Source organism: Geotrypetes seraphini, chromosome 3, assembly GCF_902459505.1.
Source record: "Geotrypetes seraphini chromosome 3, aGeoSer1.1, whole genome shotgun sequence".
Taxonomy (NCBI): Eukaryota; Metazoa; Chordata; class Amphibia; order Gymnophiona; family Dermophiidae; genus Geotrypetes; species Geotrypetes seraphini.
The window spans coordinates 151,939,207-151,964,317 of NC_047086.1; the positions used below are offsets into that span (position 1 = coordinate 151,939,207).

General features: G+C 43.1%; 1 protein-coding gene across 2 annotated transcripts in view; it reads right to left on the bottom strand.

Annotated features, from left to right (window-relative positions):
* SLC35F1 (solute carrier family 35 member F1) overlaps positions 1–25,111 on the bottom strand; it is a 479,711-nt gene that overhangs the window by 92,758 nt on the left and 361,842 nt on the right. For both annotated transcript variants that reach the window (XM_033939223.1, XM_033939224.1), the window contains exon 3: positions 4,683–4,810. In XM_033939223.1, coding sequence (XP_033795114.1) covers positions 4,683–4,810 — 128 coding nt within the window. The remainder of the gene's footprint in view (positions 1–4,682; positions 4,811–25,111) is intronic.

A 25,111-nucleotide genomic window follows, 5' to 3' on the forward strand; every position in this document is an offset into this window, starting at 1 on the left:
AGAGCTTACCATCTAAACAGTCCTGGGTGTTCAGCATGATAACTTTGGTAAAATGGAGGGGCAGCCAAAGAAAGAGCTGATGAGATGGAAGGATATAAGATCAGTGGAGAATCTGTGGTTTAAACTGAAAAGAGCTATAAAATCAGCAACAGATTTTTATGTACAGAATGTAAGCAAGAGCAAGGGGAAAGGAGACCAATATGGTTCGCCAAACAAGTGGCTGACAAAGGCAAAAGAGATGGTGCTCATGAAATATTCAAGAGCAAAAGAAGAGGAACACAGAAGATATTACCTGATATAACTGAGAGAAGCAAAGAGATAAATACGGCTGGTAGATACACAGGCAAAAGAAGAAATGGCTAAAAGCATAAAGAATGGTGAAAATACTTTTTTCATTAATATTGGTGAACTTGATGATGATGATATGACATAAGGAATCGATATAGTGGCTTGCAGATTAATCTGTGGGCGAAGATTGGGTTGGGGGAAAGGGTTAATTAATATTAGCGGGAAGGTAGGAGAATGGATTGTTAGGCAAGTTAGGTAAGGGGAGGGGTGTGGAAGTAAGAGAAGCAGGGATAGGGTAGGTGAGAGAGAGTGAAGATTGGCTGGGGAAGGGGCTCTGGGATTGGATGATTTTGTGAGGAGAATTGGCGGGCAGTGGAGTATTAAGGGTTTGGAGGGAGTGTGGGAAGGTTAGGGTTGGTGAGGGAAAATTGTCCCGCCCTTCCCTTCCTTCCCTCTTTTTGGATCCTCTCTTGTAGGGTTGTTGTTTTTGGAGGGTGGGGTGGGGGAAGTAGGGTTGGTTGCAGTTTTGCTGGTGGAAAAAATTCTATGTTCGGGAAACAATTTTGGATCAGTGTGGCTATGCAACAGATTTGGTGATTAAACTTTGTTAACTGCTCATGTGCAATACCGCCATGGGTGGTGGCTGGACTCTGCGGCACTGCAAGTCTTGCCGAAAGGGAAGTGGGGAATGGGGGAGAATTTTGGAAGAGGAGCTAGTTCGACACCAAGTAATTCCAGAATTTTGAGAATAAGCTACAGTGTATTGGAAAATGTTATAAGTTGTTTTATTAAGGTTTGTTTTTAATGACAATAAAGCTGCGGCCCATTTTTGCCACTATATATGAGTTGGTGTATTTTGTGTGAACAATCTGAGCGAGGTGCGAATTCCAGTGTTAATAGTGCCAGAAGATGGTCCTCTAGTTCGGAAGGCACTCACCATGTTACTAGGGAAGAGCTGATCATCCAGCGTATGCCCGGTGGTTGTGAAGCTGACGGATCAAAGCTGCCAGGACGTCCCGTCGCTGATGTTGCTGGAGATCAGATATTCTCAACATAGGAACATGGAATGTACGAAGCATGAATCAAGGAAAATTGGAAATAGTTAAAGATCATATGAAAAACACAATTGATTTGATAGTGATCAGTGAACTCAAATGGACAGGACAGGGCCATTTTCAATCAACAAGCATTGGATCTGCAAGTTTGGTCATGAAACACACAGGAAAATGGTCATTCTCAATAATAAGCTTTCAAAGACAGAACTAAAGTACAATGTTATACGTGATAGAGTCATGTCAATCTGCTTATAGAAAAAGCCGATCAATGTCACCTTGATCCAAGCATATGCTCCAACAACAGAGGCGGAAGATGGTGATGTAGAATTGTTCTACAAACAACTTCAAAATGAAATAGATCAAATGCTGAAACAAGATCCACTGATCATTATGGGGGACTTCAATACAAAAGTAGGACTTACACCTGAAAAAGAAGTGATTGGAAAGCACAGCATAGGAGAAAGAAATGACACTGGTGATAACTTAGTACAGTTATGCAAAACAAACCAACTGTCAATCATGAATACACATTTCCAACACCACAAATGTAGCCAGTACACATGGACCTCTCCAAATGGCATGTATCGAAATCAAATTGATTACATCTGCATAAGACAGAGATGGAAATCTACACTTTTGACTGCAAGGACTAAACCAGGAGCTGATTGTGGAAGCAACCACGAGCATGCAAGATCAAAGTAAAGCTTTGCAAGAAGATCATTAGAAACTTCCCAAAATATGACATTGAAAATATTCCATCAGACTAGTGAAAAAACTAGACAACAGATTTGCCTGTCTTGATATATGAGATAAAGAGCCTGAAGAGGTATGGAATGACATCAAAACCATAATTAGTGATGAAGCTAAAAAAAAAAAACCTCCAGAAGAGAAAGAAAGCCAAGAAATCAACTTGGATCTCAGAAGAAACCAGAAAAATAGCAGAACAAAGAAGACAAGCAAAACTTTCCAGTGATAGAGAAAAAGTATTACAGATGAACCGAGAGTTTCAATGTCAAGTTTGGCAAGACAAAGAGCAATATCTTAAGGATATTTGTCAGAAAATTGAATTGGAACATGTAAATGGAAAAACCAGATTAGTGTATCAGAAGGTTAAGAGATTGTGGCAGAAATTCCAACCTTGACTAGGGATACTTAAAGATGCCAATGGAATGATATTGGATGATCCAGATAGCATTATAAAGAGATGGAAAGAATATACGGAAAATTTAGACAAAAAAGGCAATGAGGATAACATTGGGGAAATTGAACTGTAAATAGTAGTACTTGCAGGCCGGAAAGGGCCCAAGGCCTGTAGGTTTAAAAACAGCATTGTATGATTTCATGAGGTTTTTTTTTCTCTTTTGACCGTTGCTCTGGCTGACTTACGGCTTTAGCCAGCTCCACCTGAATTCTTATCAGTATTACCTGCTGAAACCTGGTAATGTCCGTTGGATGTTCTCTCTGACCATATTTGAACCTTTGTATGCTGATAACAACAGGCAAATGATTTGTGTTCGGACATGTGCTATCTTGTGTGTGTTTGAAAGATAAACATTGCATGTGAATGTCACTATAAAAGAAGCTATTCAATGTTGTTAAGCTCGTAGCTCGTCTACGGAACGAACACGCGCATTGCTCAGAAGCCCCTCATGTGGAAATGGCTTCATCCTGTTACTCCTAAACCTCTGACCTTTGCATGTCTATTCACTGGTGACCCCAGAGTATCTGCTTCCTTTAAGTCCAGCACTCCTACCTGGGTAACTTTAGCATAAACAACCTGACTCTTACAGTCCATTCCTCATGTTTCCACACAGCATTCTTCTCACTTCTTTTGCTCAGATTGATACATGGGACTCATGACCAGTGTATTACCTATTAATTAAATCAAACAACCCCCCCCCCCATCAATATAAGCCAAAATGACACTGAAGATATTATTTTATCTAAGGAAACAAGCCTCAGATCATGCTCTAAGATAACCAAGGCTGTTGCTTATTACTTTCAATCATCCTAAACACTGTGTTTGCTCTTGATGGATTTAAAGCCTTGACTTTATCTCATATCAGCTTGAGTGTTTTGGTTAGTTACAACAATAATACAGATGCATTAAGAGGGAATAAATGCATAACATTTATGATAATTTGGGCTGTATGATAGGGATGAGCGTACGACAAGAATTTTTGGCTTGCTCTTGGTTTGCTTAAGGTTTTCTTTTTTTGATTTGCAGACTTTGGTTCATTTCACACATTTGTTTTAATAGATTTTTTAAAAAAATGCACATTAAAACTTTTTAACATATGCTATCAATTTAATATTTATCATTTTGGAGCTTAATATACATTATATTGATTAACATGCACTATGGGGGGGTCTTTTTATTGATTGATTGATTTTTGTTATGAATTCATAATCCACATATAACCTAGGTAGCGTACAGGAAAACATACATAACATAATTAAAACATCCAAAAGCACTATATGCAAATCTTTAGTAAATAAAAAAAACCCTACATTTGTTAAGGTCACAGAAGTAATTTTATAACTTGGCACCACAATGGGGCACAATGAGCGCCATTCTATAACAGTACTTAGGTACCTAAGATATTACAAAATGCTAGCGTAAACCCACATTGACACATCAAAAGTCATGCATGATCATTTACACTATCATTTACACTGGTGTAAAACAAGTGCACCATGTAATGTGTGCAATTGATACTATTCTATAAGGTGCACAAATCACTTGGCACCATGCCCATGACCCATCCATGCTCTGCTCATTTCTATGCTCCCATGCAGTTATGTACCATAGCATTTACTCGCTATTTTATTTAATAGCATGTGGTACATTTTGGTGATATCTGAATATCAGGGCAACACTTATACACACAAGATGCGCATAAATGCACATGCAGGTATACAGGAAAAGGGCATATGAGATATCAAAACAGTCCGATCATAAAAGTGTAAATGCCCATGCCCATATATAGAACTGTCTGCCAAATGTGTACCAACAAAAGTTCATTCCTACTGAGTGATACATTTTGGATTCTAGCGCAATGTGATCTAGGTTGTCTTGAAGAGGGCTCATTGCTGCTGCTGGGAGCATCTATTATTTCCAAACACCAGCAGAGCAGCCAGAGGTGCCACAGTCCCACCACAGAGACACATTACTACTATACTGCTCCAATCCCAGTAGAAGTAAATTGGCACGATTAGGTCTAAAGTTGATGCTAGAGTCAGGGAAGCACCGTCAAATGAGTGGACAATCTGGAACCAAAAACAAATTAGAGAAAGTAGATAGACAAGCCAATCAATGAAAATATACAGAGTGCTCACCTGTATACTAGCGAGTGTGGTGTACTGGTAGGCTTTGACTGCCATGTAATTGGCCTCTATATCTGTTATCCCCAATATCAGGTACTTCCACCATCTTCTTTTCAAGATTGCCAACAAATTTTCTTCCCCTATGTTAAATTCAGAATAAAAAGCAAAAAGTCACTTTTAACGCTATCATGCATCGTACCACAGGACCTATACTGAGTACGAGTCACACTACAAAGGACATTTTATTATGTATGTATTTATTGCATATCTAAAATATTGTGTTTATATTTCCCATTTGTCTGTCTTTCCTTATGGCTATGATGCTGACACTGCAGCAAGAAATGAGGCAAGAGGACAAAAGAAGAGAAACAGAGAAAGGAAAGGAGTGGCAATGAAGCTGCTGAGGATACCCAGGCCCCAGTGGTGAAAGACACATAGGAGTTTGTGGCACAAAAAGAAATGTGGCAACCAGCAGAGAAAAAAGACCAGACTCTGCCAGAAGGTGTGCCAAAGGAAACAAGCAGCATGGCTGATGGGGAAGATCCTTTGAATTGATAACTGAAGAAACTAGCAGCCATGCATAAGCAGTCTTTGCATTGCCTATAGCAGCTAGCTTTTCGTGCTGCTGGCTGGCCCTGCACCGCTCCTTGTTAGGCTGCCGCAAGTTTTCACGGGATTCACGGTTCTCACGGCAGCCTATCAAAGGGCCGGCAGGCAGCACGAAAATCTCGCTGCTGCGTGCTGGCCCAGGTGCACCGCTGGCTACTACATTTACAATCTTCGGGAGGATTTCAGCGCGGGATACACGCTGGACCACTAGGGAACAGGTACATGAAGGAGGGAGGGTGGTAATTATTAGCGTCGACTGGGGCAGGGGACAGGAGGGTTTAAGTTAAGGGGAAGGGTTAATCTGCTGGCTGGGTTAGAGGGCAGCGGGGAGTATGGGACAATCAAGCCATTGTGACATCACTGATGAGGTTGGCTCTTTTTAGGGGGAAGAGGGTACAGGGAAGGAAGGTGGGACAGTGTTCAGAGCCTGGTAGGGAGGGGGGCTTGGTTCACAGCCTGGTAGGGAATGGGACTGAGTGCAGGGCAGGGAGGGAAGGGGGCTGGGTGCAGAACTTGGCAGGGAGGGGGGCTGAGTGCAGAAACTGGCAGGGCAGGACACTTGAATATTAAGCCACCCGACTTATATTTGAGTCAACCATTTTTCCTCCTTTTTTGGGGGGATGGGGGTCTCAACTTATATTCAGATCGACTTATATTTGAGTATATACGGTAAGCTGAATTGGAGAAGAGAAGGAGGATTGAGAGGGAGATGGGAGGAAGCTGAAAGTAGTCTAGGTCGGATGAAGAGAATGCCAGGGAGAGAGAGGAAGGAAGGAGAAAGGTCTGTGGAAAGGGAGAGGGAGGAAAGAGAGAGAGACTAGGAGAAATAAAAAAGGGAGGAAGAGAGAATTTGAGGGAGGGGGCGGAGAAAAGAGGAAACATGCAAGGCGTGCATTTCTTTTCACCTCCCCTGCCCAGGGTTACCAGATGTCCAGGAAAACCCAGGCATGTCCTCTTTTTAGAGAATTGTGCGGTGCCCAGAGGGATTTCCAAAACCTGTCAGTTTGTCCGGGTTTTGGAAGTACTCAAGCTTGGAGCTGCATCTGGAGGGCCCTCTGCGTGACATCATCACGTCGACATCTGCACATGTGCAAAGGCGGCCCTGAGCTCAGGGAGGTTCATGTGGGGGCAGGGCTGGGGCAGAACAGGGTGGGGCCAGGTGACCTCTTTTATTAAAGAGGAAATCTGGCAACCCTTGTCCCTACCACACAGACTCCTGAATAACCCCTCCCCACATACATATTCCTTACGAGATACAAGACTTAGATTGTGAGCCCACTAGGGACAGAAAAAGTACTTGCATATAATATATGTAAACTGCTTTGGCTGCACACACAGATAGGTGGTATATCAGATCCATGATCCTTTGCCCTTACCTCCCTCTAACTAACTTCACATATACAATCTTTATTTCTCTTCACACACTACAACCTCACCTGTCCCTTTCCCTCGGCCTTCATGCACATTTCCGAAGTCAAACAGTATATACAAATCATGGGGCTATAGAATGCACTCTTCCAAAGTTGTCGAGCAATTATAGACTTATTTTCAATTTCATTCATGCTACAAAATCTAGGTGATAAGATGGGAGCAGACAAGAGCCAATTATATGGGACATTTCTGATCGTGCAAATTATGAACCAAAAGGTAAAAAGGTCAGGATGAAAAGAGCATTAAAAAAAAGCTAAAAATACAATAGATGAATTTTGAGTATGTCAGCTTGGCTAAGTAATAACTAAAGAAAACCTATGCATATATGACAGGAGGATGTATATATGGGTGAGGTCTGGGTGAAATGTGGGTAGGGCTTACATAGGCATATATAGCTTTTTGGAGAGCTCTAAAAATATAGAGGGCTCATTTTCAAAAAATGCAGACATCCAAAAAACAGGCTCACCATAAATTATAAGGGGGTTATAGTAAGACACTGTATATATCTAGCACCCTTTATGTGAAGTTTACAGCAGTGCCTTTACAGCACTGCTCTGTTGGCATGTATGTGCGGCCAGTTCATTACAATGCTAACCCCTCCCATGTCTAAATGGTCTGGATTTGGACATTTTCAGCTTGGACGTCTTTGTGGTTAAAAATGGCCATAAAAGTTAGGTGTCCTAAGGTTGAACATCCTGATGGCCAAGATGTCCAAATAGGCAATTTTCAGAAAAAAATGTGACTATTCAGTGTTTTGATAATGGACATTTCTCCGCTCCTGACTTTGGACATCTTGCAGAAAACGTCTAAAGTTGGACTTAGATATCCTACCAAAAATCACCCTCTATCTGTTTAGGACTAGTTACACATGTCTTTATTGATTTCTGTTTAATTGTTGAGTAATATGGTATGGTAGCTGTGTTAGTCCACTTTTAAAGGTAATATGTAGAAATAAAGCAAAAAAGAAAACAAGATGATACCTTTTTTATTGAGTTAATATATTTTTTGATTAACTTTCAAAGGTAACCCTGATCTTAAGAAGTCCCTTGCTACAGCTCCATTCCAAAATACCTGGGGATCCCATCTTCTGAAATTTATCTCACACTGCAGACTTTTGGGTATGACTTATGTTCTATTCATCTTGTATTGTACTGATAGGTAATGTCATTCTTCTCTGGTTGGGCACTCCTGACAATCAGGTCTCTGCTGCTCCGATTCACCAAAATTGATTGATCCCTCAGGTCCTTTGGGAGTTGCCAATTCACATCAACAGTCCTAGGACTACAGAGAAGCTTACCAGAGGTTAGGCTAAAGCCAGCATTCCTCCTCCTGAGTATTACTTCTCCCTTAGCCCTTCCAAAGCTCCAGAGGTCACGTAATCAGTACTATAAGGGTTAGAGTGAGGTAAAAATTAATTAAAGTTTTGATAATTCTTTTGTAATTCGCCTTGAACTGCAAGGTACTGGCGGAATAGAAATCCCTAATGTAATGTAATGTAATATATTCAAATAATAAATTGCCATCTCTCACGAGTCCATGTCCCAATAAGTCTGTTCTCAAGCCAATAGTCCTTGGTTTTAGTCCTTTTCTAACTTTGCAAAAACACATATGCAAATTAGTCCATATGTGAATTTTCTCCTAGTTTTACCCCTGAGTTATCCAGGGGTTGTGTAAAGCAAGGCTTTTCATACCGAAAAATGGAACTCTATCACTCTAGTCTTCTTAAATCCTTCTTTGGAACTTCCCAGTTTTTCAACAGGTCCATAGGTACTTCCTTATCCCCTTGTGCTTCTCAGATCATCTTCTCTTCCTCTTTAGGTAATTCACAATGACCCTATCTTCTCTCTCACCCAATACCTCATGTTTCTTGGGCAGATGTTTAAGTGGTCTCTTCTCAAAGGTAAGGAGTCTAAAAGGAACTTAAGGTGGTATATTGAGAGCTGAAAGAGTTCTGGGGGTTATCCTCCCGGTAAGACTGTGACTCCCATCATCATCTTACCATGAGCTAAACCATCCTCATTATAGTACCTAGTAAATAACAGTCTCTTTCCAGTGCAATAGGAATGGTATTCTGAACCTTAGGGTACTCTATCCATTCTCATAAGCATCCCCGGGACCGGACGGCATCCACCTGAGGGTAATCAAGGAACTGAAAGGGGTTATAGCTGAACTGCTCCAACTAATAGCAAATCTGTCGATCAAATCAGGAAAGATTCCGGAAGACTGGAAAGTGGCGAATGTTACGCCGATCTTCAAGAAAGGTTTGAAGGGGGATCTGGGAAACTACAGACCGGTGAGTCTGACTTTGGTACCGGGAAAGATGGTAGAGGCGCTGATAAAGGACCGAATCATCGATCACCTTGACAGACACAAACTGATAAGAACCAGCCAGCACAGCTTTAGCAAAAGAAGATCTTGCTTGACAAACTTACTGCACTTCTTCGAAGGAATAAACAGACAGATAGATAAGGGTGACCCGGTCGACATCATATATCTAGGTTTTCAGAAGGCGTTCAACAAGGTTCCACATGAATGTATACTTCAAAAAATTTCGAGCCATGGAATCGAGGGTGATATACTCACGTGGATTAAAAACTGGTTGGCAGAGAGGAAACAAAGAGTGGGGGTGAATACTTGGACAATACTTGGACTGGAAAAGCATCACGAGTGGAGTGCCGCAGGGTTCGGTGCTTGCGCCTGTGCTCTTCAACATATTTATAAATGACTTAGAAATTGGCACGACGAGTGAGGTGATTAAATTTGCGCATGATACAAAGTTATTCAGAGTAGTGAGGACACAGAAGGATTGTGAAGACCTACAAAGAAACATAAATATGCTCGATGAATGGGCTGCAAAATGGCAAATGAGGTTCAACGTGGATAAGTGCAAAGTGATGCATGTCGGTAACCAAAATCATATGCACGAATACAGGATGTCCAGTGCTATACTCGGAGAGAGCCCCCAGGAAAGAGACTTGGGACTTGTAGACAAGTCAATAAAACCGTCCGCGCAATACGCAGCTGTGGCGAAAAGGGCGAACAGAATGCTAGGAATGATTAAGAAGGGGATCACGAACTGATCTGAAAAGGTTATCATGACGTTATACTGGGCCATGGTACGCCCCCACCTGGAATAATGCATCCAACACTGGTCGCCGTACATGAAAAAGGACATAGTACTACTCAAAAGGGTCCAGAGAAAAGTGATAAAACTGGTTAAGCGGCTGGTAATGCAATACATTGTTGACATACAATGAGAGGCTAGAGAAACTGGGCCTCTTCTTCCTTGAAAAGAGAAGACTGAGAAGGGACATGATCGAAACTTTCAATATATTGAAGGGAATTGACTTAGTAGAGACAGAGAGATTGTTCATCCTCTCCAAGGTGAAGAGAATGAGAGGGCACTCACTAAAGTTGGAAGGGAAAAGATTCTGTACAAACGTAAGGAAGTTCTTCTTCACCCAGAGAGTGGTGGAGGTCTGGAACGCTCTCTCGGTGCCTGTTATAGGGAAAAGCACCCTTCAGGGTTTCAAGACAAGGTTGGATAAATTCCTACTGGAACAGAACATACACAAGTAAGGCTAGACTCAAATAGGGCACTGGTCTTTGACCTAAGGGCCGCTGCATGAGCGGACTGCTGGGCACGATAGACCACTGTTCTGACACAGCAGCGGCAAATCTTTTGTTCTTATGTTCTTTCTGCAGAAAGTTGGATATGGCAGCACATGAGGATTACACTTTTGGATCCTCAGTACTGAAAGCAACTTATCTCTCCCATCCAGCACTTTGAGGACTGCTTAGGTACGTTCCTAAGGTTCAGCATACCATTTCTATTGCACTGGAAAAAGAGATTAAGTGGAGGAGTGTGTGGCGCAGTGGTTGAAGCTACAGCCTCAGCACCCTGGGGTTGTGGGTTCAAATCCAGCGCTGCTCCTTGTGATCCTGGGCAAGTCACTTAATCCTCCATAGCCCCAGGTACGTTAGATAGATTGTGAGCCCACCGGGACAATAGGGAAAATGCTTGAGTACCTGATTGTTAAACTGCTTAGATAACCTTGATAGGCGGTATATAAAAACCTAATAAACTTGAACTTGAAAACTTGAACTTGAATTAAGGTATTCAAAATAATTCTGGGGACCCTCTAGTGCAGGGCTTTTCAAAACTCTCCTTCAAGGAACACCATCCTAGTCGAATTTTCAGGATTACCAGAATGAATATGCATGAGACTGATCTGCATAAAGTGAATTTCTAAGATATGCAAATTAATCTCATGCATATTCTTTATGTTAATCCTGTAAATCAAACTGGTTTGGTATATCTACAGGAGAGTTGAAAAGCACAGCTCTAGTGAACCCCTTTTCTAATCTCTGAAGATTTTCGCCAGGCTTTTCCTCTGGGAAAAAAAAGCTCCTGATTTCACCTCTTTTTGGGAAGACCATCAGTTCTTATTCTCTCTGGTACACATCCTACAGGTTTCTCTGTTTCAATGTTTTACATCTCGCTATTAAATGTTCACCTAATAAGAGACACTTTTAACAATGACCATACTATTTACAGTCCCTGTAGCAGGAAGGCTAGGGGGGTCTCTACAAATGAAATGAGCCTTTTTATATATGAAGATTCTAATTTAAAAAAAAGTAGATGAAATGGTCAGTCTATTTTGTGACGAACTTGTAGTGCATTTCGGAGATTCACTGGTGTGCTACCAAACGCTATTTTTCCAGGCTTCTTTTTGTGATATTTTTCTTTTTACCTTTATTACCATGGACCCCTGATGAAGGTTGTCCGAAACACGGACCGTGTTGGGTCCCCTGTCTGGTAAAAGGTTTTTAGTTAAGATTTATTTGTCAAAATAAAATTTGCCTGCACCGTGTACAAGTCTGCAGTTTTGGTTTGTTTGCTCCAGTCTATTTTGCTTTAAGATAGAGCAAATCTTAATACCACATAAACCAAATTTTTTGAGCTGAAGCATAAAGTAGTGTGCAATCTTTTCACTTTGGGCTTATCTTTTTGCTGACGAGAGAAAGGTCAAGGTTCTTTAACATAAGATATGGATGCAGTTTTTATATTAATACACAAGACTACAATTCTGCAATCAGTCCCTTGCAATAGCTGCTTTTGAATGTGTAATTCTGGTACTCGGGAACAATAAGACTGAGATTGCACATAATTACAACAGGTACATTTTCACAAGGGCAGTCATCAATTTTCAATAGCCATTTTCTCTCTTGAAATATAAAAAGTAACCCAGTGGCTAAAGTATAACTGTAGTATTTGGGAGATTCTAAGTTTTTGCTAAAGAGCAGCTAGGACCATGAACAGACAAAAGGATGAGGTGAGCACTGCAAAGAACCTAGTGAGGTGCAGGGAAGAGACAGTAGGTAAAGGAAAGGGTATAGGTCCTAGGAAAAAATGCTGTGTCATTTGGATGTATTCTGAGCTGGAAATTTGCCTTGTGGGTTACCAGATTTTGCGTCTGGTAAAGGAAGACACGTGGCCCCGCCCTGTTCCGCCCTTAGGCCTGTCCCGTTCCGCCCCTATGTCTGCCTCATTCCACCCCCGGCCTGGCCCCGTTCCACCTCCCAACCCCAGCCCCATGCAAATCTCTTTGGACCGGGTATGGAATGCATCTACGTATGGGCAGATGCGACGTGATGACATTGCACAGATGCGTGCATACATGTGACATCACTGCGTAGCATCTGCGCTTGCGCAGATGCATGCCAGACTCGATCCCGATCTTACCAGCTTTTCAAAACCCGGACAGTCCTCTGAAAAGAGGACATGTTTAGGTAAATCCAGACGTCTGGCAACCCTATTCCTACTCCACCGTTGCATTGCAGCCACTACAAGAGAGACGATAGATGAAGAGTGATTTTTGCACCCCCATCTCCCTTGTGCAGATGCATTGCTCACAGGGCCCTTAGGACAGCCCTGCAGGCTCTGCCCCGACCACTGTTCCCTGTAAGCTGAGCAAGAGTCCTCTACCTACACTCCAGCCAGTGTGTGTATGGGGGGAGGGGGGGTGCTGTTTTACATTTCCCCCTCCGCATTCACAGTGATAGGGGAACAGCATGGCAGTGAATACAGAAAAACTGCGAATAACTTTTCATATCTTATTCACGGTTCTTCTGTAAAAAAAACCCCCACAAAACCGCGAATAACCTGACCTGCACGTGTAGCGATTTCCTCCGTACAATGCTGGGAGCATCGATTTTCCCTGTGAAATGCTGAGAGCAGCGATTTCCTGTGATGTAAATTTGGGGGTAGAGCCTGGGAACCAAAAACCACGAATAACCAAAACCGCAGTTAACGAAACCACGAATACGGAGGGGGAAGTGTACTATCACATTTTCAATAGTAAGGGACAGGCAAGTTCTGGTGGACCCCAAGGAACCTCTGTGTCCCTAATGATTGAAACCACAATATTAAAGCACCATTTGCCACCGGCAGCGATGTAGTTGAAGGATTCCCAATAAGCTTAGAAAGAACGGTGCCCTGACGATGCCCTCTTCTGCCTCAGAGGTGATATCATAGGTCTTCATTACTTATTCAAATGGGCTCTGGTGTTTGCTTTGTGGTGATGTGTGCTATCGCATGTAACTAAGCAGCACACCTTTGGAGCAGGCAGCCCTCCTGCCAATTTTTTTTCCTCACATGGGGGTGGGGGTGGGGTCGGCATCGCCAGAGGAAGTGGCCACAATCTGGTGCTTGATCCAGCTAAGATCATGTGGTATTGCATCCAATGGATGTAGTAAGGGGGGGGCAGGAGGCAGTCCGCCTCGGGAGATGTCTTGGGGGGGGGGGGAGGCACCAGCACTCCCCATTCTGTCCTGACCCCCCTGCTGCACGTGTGCGCCCCTTCTCTTCCCTCGTACCTCTTTAATTTTCCCGGTTTAAGCAGCATCACAAACGTGCTGCCCACATTGGTGTTGGCTCTCTATGAAGAAACCTAGGAAGAAACGTCAGAGGGAGAGCAGACACGACACAGGCAGCATGTTCATGATGCTGCTCAAGCCAGGAAAATTAAAGAGGTACAGGGGAAGGGAAGTGGGGGTGTGTGTACGGCAGAGTGGGTCAGGAAGGAGCGAGGCAGAGAGGGTGTTGGGCACCCTCCTGCCGGCAATCGGACAGGCGGCCACGGCCGCTATACTTATAGCGGCAGAGAAATCTCTTGCCACGATAAATATAGCAGCCGCGTCTACTCTAACCCGATTCTGTAACCGGCGTCTGTAACATGGACGCCGGTTACAGAATCGGGGTTTAGTGTAGGCCCGATTTATAGGACGCCTCTCCTGGGCCGTCCTATACAGAATCCGGGCCAAAAGGCCCATCACAAAGACAGGAATATGGACAGGCCATCTCTTTTGAAATAAATACGTAGAACAATAGAGTGCAATATACCCCCCCACACACCTTTTACAAAACCACGATAGCGGCTTTAGAACAGGCTGAAGCGCTGAATGCTCTGCACTGCTCTTGACACTCAAGTTTCTATGAGTGTCGGGAGCAGCGCAGAGCATTCAGCGTCCCGGCCTGTGTTTAAAATCACTATCGCGGTTTTGTAAAAAGGGAGCGATAGTTTGTGCTGTCCATTTCTTTTATATTTCTCATGATGATAAAAATGTTCAAGGTCGTTGATTGCAGCTGGAATGTCAGGTGGCTTTTGCCAGTAGGGAGTTTGTGTTGAAATTATTTGGCACCTGTTCATTTATTATACTAGGTATCTGTATTAGGAATTAGTGTTAGGGTTTCTTAGAAGTTTTTTTAAAACCTGTACTTTTGTAATACATTATCTGTTTTACTTTGCTGAATAAATATTGCCTTTCACATATTTCTAGCGCTCCATACGTTCTTTCGGTAGGTAACAAGAGAAATTTTGAGCTCTGAGATCAGTGATTAGGTGTGTTATACCTCAAAACAGTGGTCCGCATGGCACCAGGGCCGCATGCGACCACTGAAGTCCTCTATTGTGGCCCTCAAATTGTTGGTTGAAATGTTCTTCATATCTTGTTAATGCATTAATTTAAATCTTACCTACTTGACACAGTAACTGCAAAGAATCTCTTAACTGAAGCCCCCCTTTTATAATAATAATAATAATTTTATTTTTGTATGCCGCCCTACCGCAAAGTTCTAGGTGGTTCACGTACATTACTAACATTATACAATGAATGAATGAAAATACAAAACTCTAAATAGTACTAAAATTATACAGTAAAAGAATAAGATACGATTTGCTAAAATACAATAGAAATCCACAAGAACATTCTGGCTATAAGATCAATATAGAATTTGCCTTTCAATATTCTGGAACATCAGTTTACAAATTTATCAAATAGATCAGTTTTTAGTAATTTCCTAAAGGACATATAAGAGTAGGCATGGGAGATAATAGTACTTAGCCATTGGTCCATTTTATCAAGCTCTGTTAGGTTTTTAAAAAATCTTTAGCAGCTGCAGTAAAAGCTCTGATGCTCATAGAATTCTTATGAGCTTTGGAACTTAAACTGCAGTGGCCCACAATAAAAACAAACCCTAACATGGCTTAATAAAAGGGGGCCTGTGTTACTTAGGTGTCTTATTTATAGAATTTACTACTGTTGACAATCCAAAATAAAGTATTGGTTTTAAAAGTATTACTCTGTAACTTCATCAAGTCTCCCCTAGTCTTTGTAAATCTTGATGCAGTAAAACAATTGATCCACTGGTACCTGCTCTACACCACTTAGGATTTTGTAGACTTCAATCATATCTCGCTTCAGCCATCTCTTTTCCAAGCTGAAGAGCCCTAACCTCTCTAGTCTTTCCTCATTCAAGAGGAGTTCCATCCCCTTGGTCCCTCTTCTTTGAACGTTTTCTAATGCCGCTATATCTTTTTTGAGATAAGGAGACCAGAATTGAATGCAATACTCAAGGTGAAGTCGCATCATTGAGCGATACAGAGGCAATATAACATTCTTCGTCTTGTTAACCATTCCTTTTCTAATAATTCCTAACATCCTGTCTGCCTTCTTGCCTGCCACCATACATTGGGTGGAAGGCTTCAGTGTATTGTCTACAATGACACCCAGATCCTTTTCTTGAGCGGTGACCCCTAGCATCTGATAACTATGATTTGGATTATTCTTCCCATTTGTCCACATTAAATTTCATCTGCCATTTGGATGCCCAGTCTTCCAATTTCCTAAGGTCTTCCTGCAGTTTTTCACAGTCCGCAAATATAATCACTTCGCTTGTAGTTACAATTTCTAGATCATTTATAAATAAGTTAAATAGCACCGGTCTTTACGGCACACTACTATTTACTCTCCTCCATTGAGAAAAATGGCCATTGAACCCTACCCTCTGTTTTCTGTCCAATAACCAGTTCTTAATCCACAATTGAACTTTGCCTCCTATCCAATCACTCTAATTTTCTCAGGAGCCTCTCATGAGGAACTTTGTCAAAAGCCTTCTGAAATCTAGATACACTACATCAACTGGCTCACCTTTATCCACATGTTTATTCACACCTTCAAAGAAGTCAAGCAAATTAGTTAGGCAAGACCTCCCTTGGCTGAACCCATGCTGACTGTCTCATTAAATCATGTTTGTCTACATGCTCCACAATTTTATTTTTTATAATTGTTTCCACTATTTTGCCCGGCACCAAGGTTAGGCATACCAGTCTGTAATTTCCCCAATCTCCCCTGGAACCCTTTTTAAAAACTGGCGTAACATTGGCCACCCTCCAATCTTCAGGTACTACAGATGATTTTTATGACAGGTTACAGATCACTAACAAGAAGTGCCAGTATATGTGGAACAGCTTCCCTCACAAACCAGTGTATGTATGTCTTAAAGGTGAATAGCCCTTTTAACATGATTGCTTTTATGTTATTTTATATATCACTAGCTGATGCCCCGGCGTTGCACGGGTATTTAATTATAGCAATAACACTGTAAATGGATTCAAATAAAGATACTTTATAGTGGTGAATGAAATTATTTTTTTACAGCTTAATAAAAAGTACAATATTCAAATTATAATGTGAAATATTTGACAAAATGAATACAATACAACTAACGCAAAACGTGATTATAAACAACATTTTTAGTTTCACCTCCTGGAGCAAGAACATATAAATTCTTGGGTGAACCCAGCCTGGAGCAAGCAACATAGAGTTGTGGGCCGCGAGACCCCCAGAACATATCACCCCAGGTAGTGAGGGATCTGCATACCAAGTTTCGTTCAAATCAGTCAAGCCGTTTTTGAATTACTGTGAGAATGGCAGCTTTTTACATTTTTTCCATTGACATGAATGGGTGAAATCTGATTTTCTGTTTGTAGCTCCACCCACGTGTGCAGGTGGGCCGTGAGACCCCCAGAACATATCACCCCAGGTAGTGAGGGATCAGCATACCAAGTTTCGTTCAAATCGGTCAAGCCGTTTTTGAATTACAGTGAGAATGGCAGCTTTTTACATTTTTTCCATTGACATGAATGGGTGAAATCTGATTTTCTGTTTGTAGCTCCGCCCACGTGTGCAGGTGGGCTGCGAGACCCCCAGAACATATCACCCCAGGTAGTGAGGGATCTGCATACCAAGTTTCGTTCAAATCGGTCAAGCCGTTTTTGCGTGATCGCGGCACATACACACACACATACATACACACATACATACCTCCGATTTTATATATATAGATAAAACTATTGTTTTATCACTTTAAAAGTGGATTGTGTATTTTATGGGTGTTCTCAATCTCTGATTCCTTTGGTTTTCCTTTTTTCCATTTTCATTGTCTCTCACGATGTTACTTATTTCATGCTTCATATAATTTAAAACTAGTCTTTAAGCCCGTTACATTAACGGGTTCTAGAATAGATGTATCTGTCTGTCTTTATTTCTGTCTCTCTGTCTCCTTAGCCGCTGTCTGTCTGTCTTTCTTTCTGTCTGTCTCTCTCCCTGGCCCTCTGCCTATCTCTCTCTGCCCTCCCCGAGCAAACCAAGATTGCTGCCTGCCCCCCAGCACACCCCTCCCCCCAAAGCAGTCCCTTTTCCCTCTCCCCCCTCCACTTCTTTCTGTCTCTCTGTCTCTCTCCCTGGCCCCCTGCATATCTCTCTCTAGCCCTGTTTGTGGCACGGTGGGACGTATTGGGGGAAAAAGAGGAGCCGCGTTAAAGGGGGTTGGGGCACCGGAGAAGGGGCAGCTGAGGGACTACTTGTGAACAGTTCACAAGCGGTATTACTCCAGCAGCCCGGGAGCATCAGGCCATAAAGCCATGGCTTGATGCCGACTTCCAATCAGAGCTGGGTCCCCCTGTCTTCCAGGCTCCCCCACCCCCACCCCGGGTAAAGCCCCACCCATCCCCCATAAGGTCCAAGCTTTCTCACTTCCCCCAACTCCTATGGCAGCCCTTGCCTTCTCTAAGGGCAACCTTTGAAATAGTGGTAGTCTAGGGGAGTCTTCAGGTGCAAGCAATGCCCAGTCACTTGCGCAGTCTGCCACCAGCTGCAAAATAGTTCCCCTAGCATTAATCTTGCATGACTGCCATTAGGTGTGTTTCATTATATGGAAATATGACACCTAGTGGTAGTCATATGATCCTATTGCAAGGGGTACCATTTTGCAGCCAGCATGGGACTGGGCAAGAGTGGTTGGGCACCATTCCTGGCCCCAAACTTCCCAGACCAACATTGTTTTAAACTTAAGGTAACTCTTAGAGTGGGCAAAGGCTCTCTTAGGAGAGGGGGTGGGAGAGGAGGCTTAGACTTTGTAGGGGGTAGAAGTGGGCAGGATTTTACTTGTATGGAAGAGATTCAGCTGAGGGGGGTCCTTCTCAGTCGGCCCAGGAGTACTGGGCCACTGCTTAGCATGCTGATGCTCCCAAGCAGTGAAGTAACCCTAGCAAAAAGAAGGGGTTATTTTACCATCATATTTTAGACCTCATACAACTTGGATCTCTAATTAGAAAACGAAGGAAGTAAATTAAAGAGCTAAGGCCGGTACTGGATAGACCTGCACGGTCTGTGTCCCATATATGGTTATTTGGTGTAGGATGGGCTGGAGTGGGCATCAATGTGAACATGAGGATGTTGTTGGCAAGACTTTTCAGTAGATATCCTGCAAACAACAGCATCTTAGATAGGCTGAAGTGAGCTTGGACGGCAACTTCTGAATTTGAAACCTAGGACAATACCAGACTTTATACAGTCTACAGCCCAGAAGTATCAAAGAAGAGACAAGTTAATCAAATCATGTATTTTTTAAAATGAGTATCACTAAAGGGCAGACTGGATGAACCGTTCAGATCTTTATCTGCCGTCATTTACTACTTGTGGTGTATCAAGTTGCTTTAGGGTATTTGCATAATAATGCATCTCCTTAATACTTAACCAATCAGGCCCTAGGCTCCTGTGGGTTGGGCATAGGAGGGGTGGGCCCGCTTCATTTGGATGGAGGCGGGCCTGCTGGCTGGCCAACTTGCTCAGTGAGCCCTGGGGGGGGGGTCTGTGGAGGGGGTGGAGGCATTTCACTGGGGGGTTCGGGGATGGGGGTTCATTGGGGGGGGGTTAGGCACCCTCCTGCAGTGATCTTCGAGGGTGGGTGGGGGTCTTTCGGCAGGAGGGACTGGGCATCCCTCCTGCCTCGTTCATTTAGGGGGAGGGGGGGAGACTGGCGGCCGCTATACTAATCACAGCAGGGAGATAGATCTCTTGATGTGATTAAGTATAGTGGCCGCGTCTTCTTAAAATGAGGGCCAGAATTTTTCTGGCCTACATTGTAAGCGTCACCTGCTCTACTAGGGAGACGCATAGGGCTGCCTAGGTTCGCCTTAGGCAACCGCATAGTCTTAGGTGAGCTTAGGCGGACTTGCAGGCCTCCCTAGGCTCCAGGAGATGCCTTCAATATAGGCGGCCTGCTTGGGGAGCATTTTAAAAAAAACGTGCATCCAGATTAGTTGATTAGACAGCTGCAGGACGCCTACAGCTGTCTATAATCGGAACGCAGTTTACATAATCCAGGTCTTAGCGCTTAATGGCACTTATTTATAGAACTGTCTTTTTTATTCCACGATGAACTGCTATCACTCTCTAAAACACAGCAATCTAAGAAAAACAGGAGGATAAAAGTCATGCAAAAAATAAATATTTTCTTTTTCTACTATTATAAGAGTATGCACTTCAAATTCACAGAAAACAGATTTAATAAAAGCAACAGGATATGAGTACCTCCAACCAAAACCAAAGTTAAAGAAAAATATGTAAGATGAACCAGAAATGTGCTGTGGAGAAAGCCCGATACAACAGGAAGCAGGACAATGTGAATGTGAAACAAAATGGAAGGAGAGGTTTTGCTGAAACCATACCCCTGCTGAAAAAGATTTTCAGCACTCTGGACTCCTGAGGGAAGATTCTCAAAACTAAAATGTGCCTTTAACGTGCTCGCTAAACTGGTTCCAGTCGGTTTAGCATTAATGTATTTGAGCAGCAGATTATCAAAATGGCTTTCAGTGGTCTTTTCCGAGTTTCCTGCCATAATACTGCCATAAAAATGTAGAGCAACAAGATCATTAATATTAAAATGAGCACTCTGAGCAATTCTATATCATTGCTGAGTGATTCTCTAATCTCGTTATGCCACATTTGCCGCCAAAATCTGCCGACAGGTCTGAGCTGTCATAGTATTATAAAAACTTTAAAAAGAAAACATTACATTAGTGATTTCTATTCCGCCATTACCTTGTGGTTCAAGGCGGATTACATAGGATGTTAACTGGACATTTCCAGAGGAATTATAGAGTAGAGCAGGTTGCTTCAGGATATTGAGATGATTCCTGTGGTGATTAGTTTGTTTTCAAGGATTTCTTGAAACAGTTAAAAACATACCAAAAAATGACATGACTTTATGAAGAAAATACTCGTTCAAATAGCTTATATTGTCAACATAGCTTTCTGTTGCCCTGAAAGTCTCACCACACTCAGAGATGGCACATCCAAACACAGCTTCTCCATGGACTGTAAACTGCGTGACGACTGATAAAACTCTAACAAGGATTGAAGTATCAAAGGCCCGTCATACTTTAAAAGCTTAAAATTCAAGCACAGAACCTTAAAAATCAAGCATAGAATTGGCTGCAGATGCGTTCCTCTGGATTATTGTGGAGATTACTTTCGGACAACTACAAGATTGAACTTGATGGGCATCAGTTGTTGGGTTTTTTTATCAACCAAATCAATTATACCAAAAAATAAGTTCAGAATCTCCCTAAAGTTTAGTACCTTCAGGGTCAATACAGTGATCCTGTACATGGAACCCGGGGGTAGTCTTGGTGCTCATATAATGTCTAGATTTACAACCAACTTGTCAAATCAGTAATGATGAAAAGAGTGTTAAGAGAAGTTTTGTGACTCCCCCATATGTGACCCAGTGGCAGCACTTTCAGGTAATTTTGAAAGGTCATGACAATTTCACAGCAAACACTTATGAGCTGAAGAGCTGCAATAAAGCACTGCTGGTGTAAGAAAAAAAAAAGTTAAGGAACGTGATCTTTCTACACCAGGGGAGTCCAAACCTGGTCACAGTCAGGTTTTCAGGATTTCTCCAATGAATATGCATAAGAACTATTTGCATGCACTGTCTCCATTATATGTAAATTTATCTCAAGCCGGTACCCAATCCCTTGCAGCCTGCACTGGCTTTAATGCAAATGAAAAGTATGTTCAGGAATCTCAGAATTAAAACCCCACATGTACTACTACTATTAATTATTTCTATAGCGCTACCAGACGCACGCAGCGCTGTACAGAGTCACAAAGAGTAAGAAAACAGTCCCTGCTCAAAAGAGCTTACAATCTAAACAGGCACGACAGACAAATAGGATGTCATGGATGCAGTTAAGGGGAAGGGTTAATTGGCTGGCTGGGTTGGAGGGCAGAGGAGTAGGGTTAAGGATTGAAATCTACCTCCCTGATCTAAACCCATTCACTCTTTACTGTGGATAAAAGCAAACTGCATTTTTACAAAAATACGATACATGTTTACCTGTATAAAATCTTGACTCTGATCCCCCCTGTCGTACTGGTCCCCTTTCCAAAGGCAATCAAACTCAAAAAGAAGAAAGAAGAGAACTTCAGCCAGGCCCTGTTTCGCTCCAGGCTATTTCAAGAGCTCTGGCCTCTTTCCCCAAACAAACAGCGACTAACATTTTCATCCATGTAAGACTCACCAGTACCGTGAGATTGGGAACAGGACTCGCACTGAGCAACAACTGTGCATGAGCAACCTCGAGACATGTCACAACATGCACAGACTTGTTTCAACATGCTTGCTACGCTATTTCATACTCGGGTAGATAAATTATTGAACACCCTTCATATCTCTGAAACTCACTTAGAATATGCAGTACACAGGATTTTTCCATCATGACTTTTTCATAGTGGGTAAAAGTAGATGCCAGGGATATGCATTCATTAACGTACATTTTGTTCATTGGTGTGCCTTACAAATTAGTATGCATTAGGTCTACATTACATACAAGATGTATTAAAAAGTTTAAAATTTAGAGAAAATGTCTGAAAATGACCCAACAGTATTCATCTATGATGGATGAAACAGCTGCACATACACAGGGCAGGATTAATTCGTCGAGGGCCCCTAGGTACACAAGTACACTGGGCCCCCTGCCCTGCCCCGCCCTACCCCACCATGCGCCCAGGCGGAAACAGGAAGCTGCATCAGAGGGAAGCTTTGGGCAAGCAGCACCACTTGCACAATTACAGTTCCAGTTGCCTTTTTTACCTGCGTTGCTTGCTTGTCTTACTTTCTGCCGATGGGGGGGGGGGGCTGTGGGGCCCATGTTGCCGATTGGGGGGGGGGGGCATGTTGCCGATTGATGCTGGAGGGGCCCATCACCGTTTGGAAAAAACAATGTTGATGCCCTCCTTCATCAGGCCCCCCTGACCATTTCGGGCCCTAGGCACGTGCCTACTTGGCCTATTGGTTAATTCTGCCCTGCACATACAGGAGCAGCAGATGGTTTGGGTTAGCTTAGTTTAATCACTTGCTATACTGCCTTTCATTCCACATAGCAAAGTGGCTTACAACCAAATACGATAAAATCAACAATAAAAACAAGCAGCAATTTAGTCAATAATAATTAAAAAGCAACAGTTTGCAATCAAATTAAAAAATTAAAGCAGAGAGACAGAGAGAGAAAAACCAGAAGCAGCTGCTTTGGTCACTGGTAAGAGCGCACTGGTGTGTGCTATAACTATCAACCAATTCAGATCTCTGCTTCCCCCCCCCCCCCCCCCCAAATAACAAACCTGCACCTTACTGTGCTAAGCATGATTTATCGAAGCCTAGTGTTAATGCTGAGCTAATGTAATTCCCACTGCAAGACCTGTCCAAAGTGAAGTAATTTTCCAGACAAAAGCGTCTGTAGAATTCCATTGACCAAACAATGGCTGATTGCATTCCGGATGGGATCTGCCGCCTGTGTATGGCAATGTTTCTTTCATGTCAATAAAAACAAATATGGATTGGCACTTTCTGCACAATTGATCAAATACTGGCAGCCAATCACTATTTTTTCTCTAACTACTGGCCAGCAGAAAATTGGAATAGCGCTTGACAACAGATTATCAATTTTTATTCGGTTGAGTTATGATAAACATGCTTTACAAGGGCACTTAAGATCACTTAAGACGGCTGCAACCTCTGCAACACGCCCTGTTGATATTCCTTGAGATGGACACGGGAGAAGGAGTGTATATAAATGAGTTTTAGGTGTGCATCGATTAGAGCTAACTGGTGTGTGATGTCTTGCTTTGATTCAAAATATTCTGTGTGGTTCAGAAATATGATCCTGTTCCAGGCTCTCTGGACTGATTTGGAAGAAATATATAGGCAAATGAGGCAATAGTGGCTTTGGTCTTGCTGTTCACATAAAATCAAATGGGTTCATTGTGCACAGGCCAAGGCACGGATCAGACTGGGATAATGCAGCTTGCTGTGGGGAGCTGCATCTGCTACAGACTCTACATTCCTACACTGCCTGGCTCCGACATTGTTTTCTTCTGCTCATTAAAAAGAATTCAGTACATCTTTATATCTTTGGAATTTTTGTTTCACATCTTCCATGATGATTAGCTTAGTTTTAATACAGTTTCTAATAAGGACCTGTTTATCATGATAGCTGGCTGGATCTGTACCAGCATACTTGAAATAAATGATGAACAATGCTTTGACGAGACCACACATAGAAACAGTTGCCTAAACGTGGAAGGGTATTTGTTCATGACATCCCAGGGTGCACCGGGAAGGGTCCTAAGGCTCTGATTGCTCCAGGTGTGTGAGGCCCCTCCCATCTGACTCATCAGAGCCTTAGGTCAAGTTTCAAGTTTCAAGTTTATTAGGATTTTATATACCGCCTATCAAGGTTATCTAAGCGGTTTTACAATCAGGTACTCAAGCATTTTCCCTCTCTGTCCCGGTGGGCTCACAATCTAGCTAATGTACCTGGGGCTATGGAGGACTGAGTGACTTGCCCAGGGTCACAAGGAGTAGCACGGGGTTTGAACCCACAACCCCAGGGTGCTGAGGCTGTAGATCCAACCACTGCGCCACACACTCCTCCTGAGGTCCCTCTCAGTGCAGTGAAGAGGTGAGCTTCATGGCAGGACCTTCCGCTCCCAGGATAAAATACGCCTTTCGGCGGCACAGTAAGGGTGAGCGGCACCCGGGTGGCAGCGCCCTTCTCCGCCCTCTTCCCCAACCCCTGCCACGCACAACCAGGGCACACCCAGGGGATTTTTTAAGGCATCATGGGCGTAGTAATGGGGGTGTGGTCCACCCCGAGCATGGTCTTCCTAAGGGCATGGCACCCCTCCTGCCCCCCTTGCTCCTTGCCACACGCGCATGCCCCTTGTCTTCCCCCGTACCTTTTTAAGTTCACCGGCATGAGCAGCATGCCCACATCAGAATCGGCTCTCCCTTTGACATCATTTCCTAGGTACAGGTCCTGGAAGTGACATCACGGAGAGCGCTAATGCTGACACGGGCAGCAACCTCATGTCGGGGAAGTAAAAAAAGTACGGGGGAAGACAAGGGGCATGCGCGTGTGGCAAGGAGCAAGGGAGGCAGGAGGGGTGCCACGCCCTTAGGAAGATCATGCTCGGGGTGGACCGCACCCCCATTACTACACCCATGATGCCTTAAAACATCCCCTGGTTGTGCCCTTCAACTGCAAACCGCCAAACAATGTTCGTACTCCCACTTCATACTCCGCAGATCAGATCCCTTGAAGGACTCCTCAACTTTAGGAAAGCAATAAAAACATACCTCTTCACCTATCCCCCCCCTGCCCATGACCGATGGATTACAAAGAAATGTATACTGGTACTAGATCTTT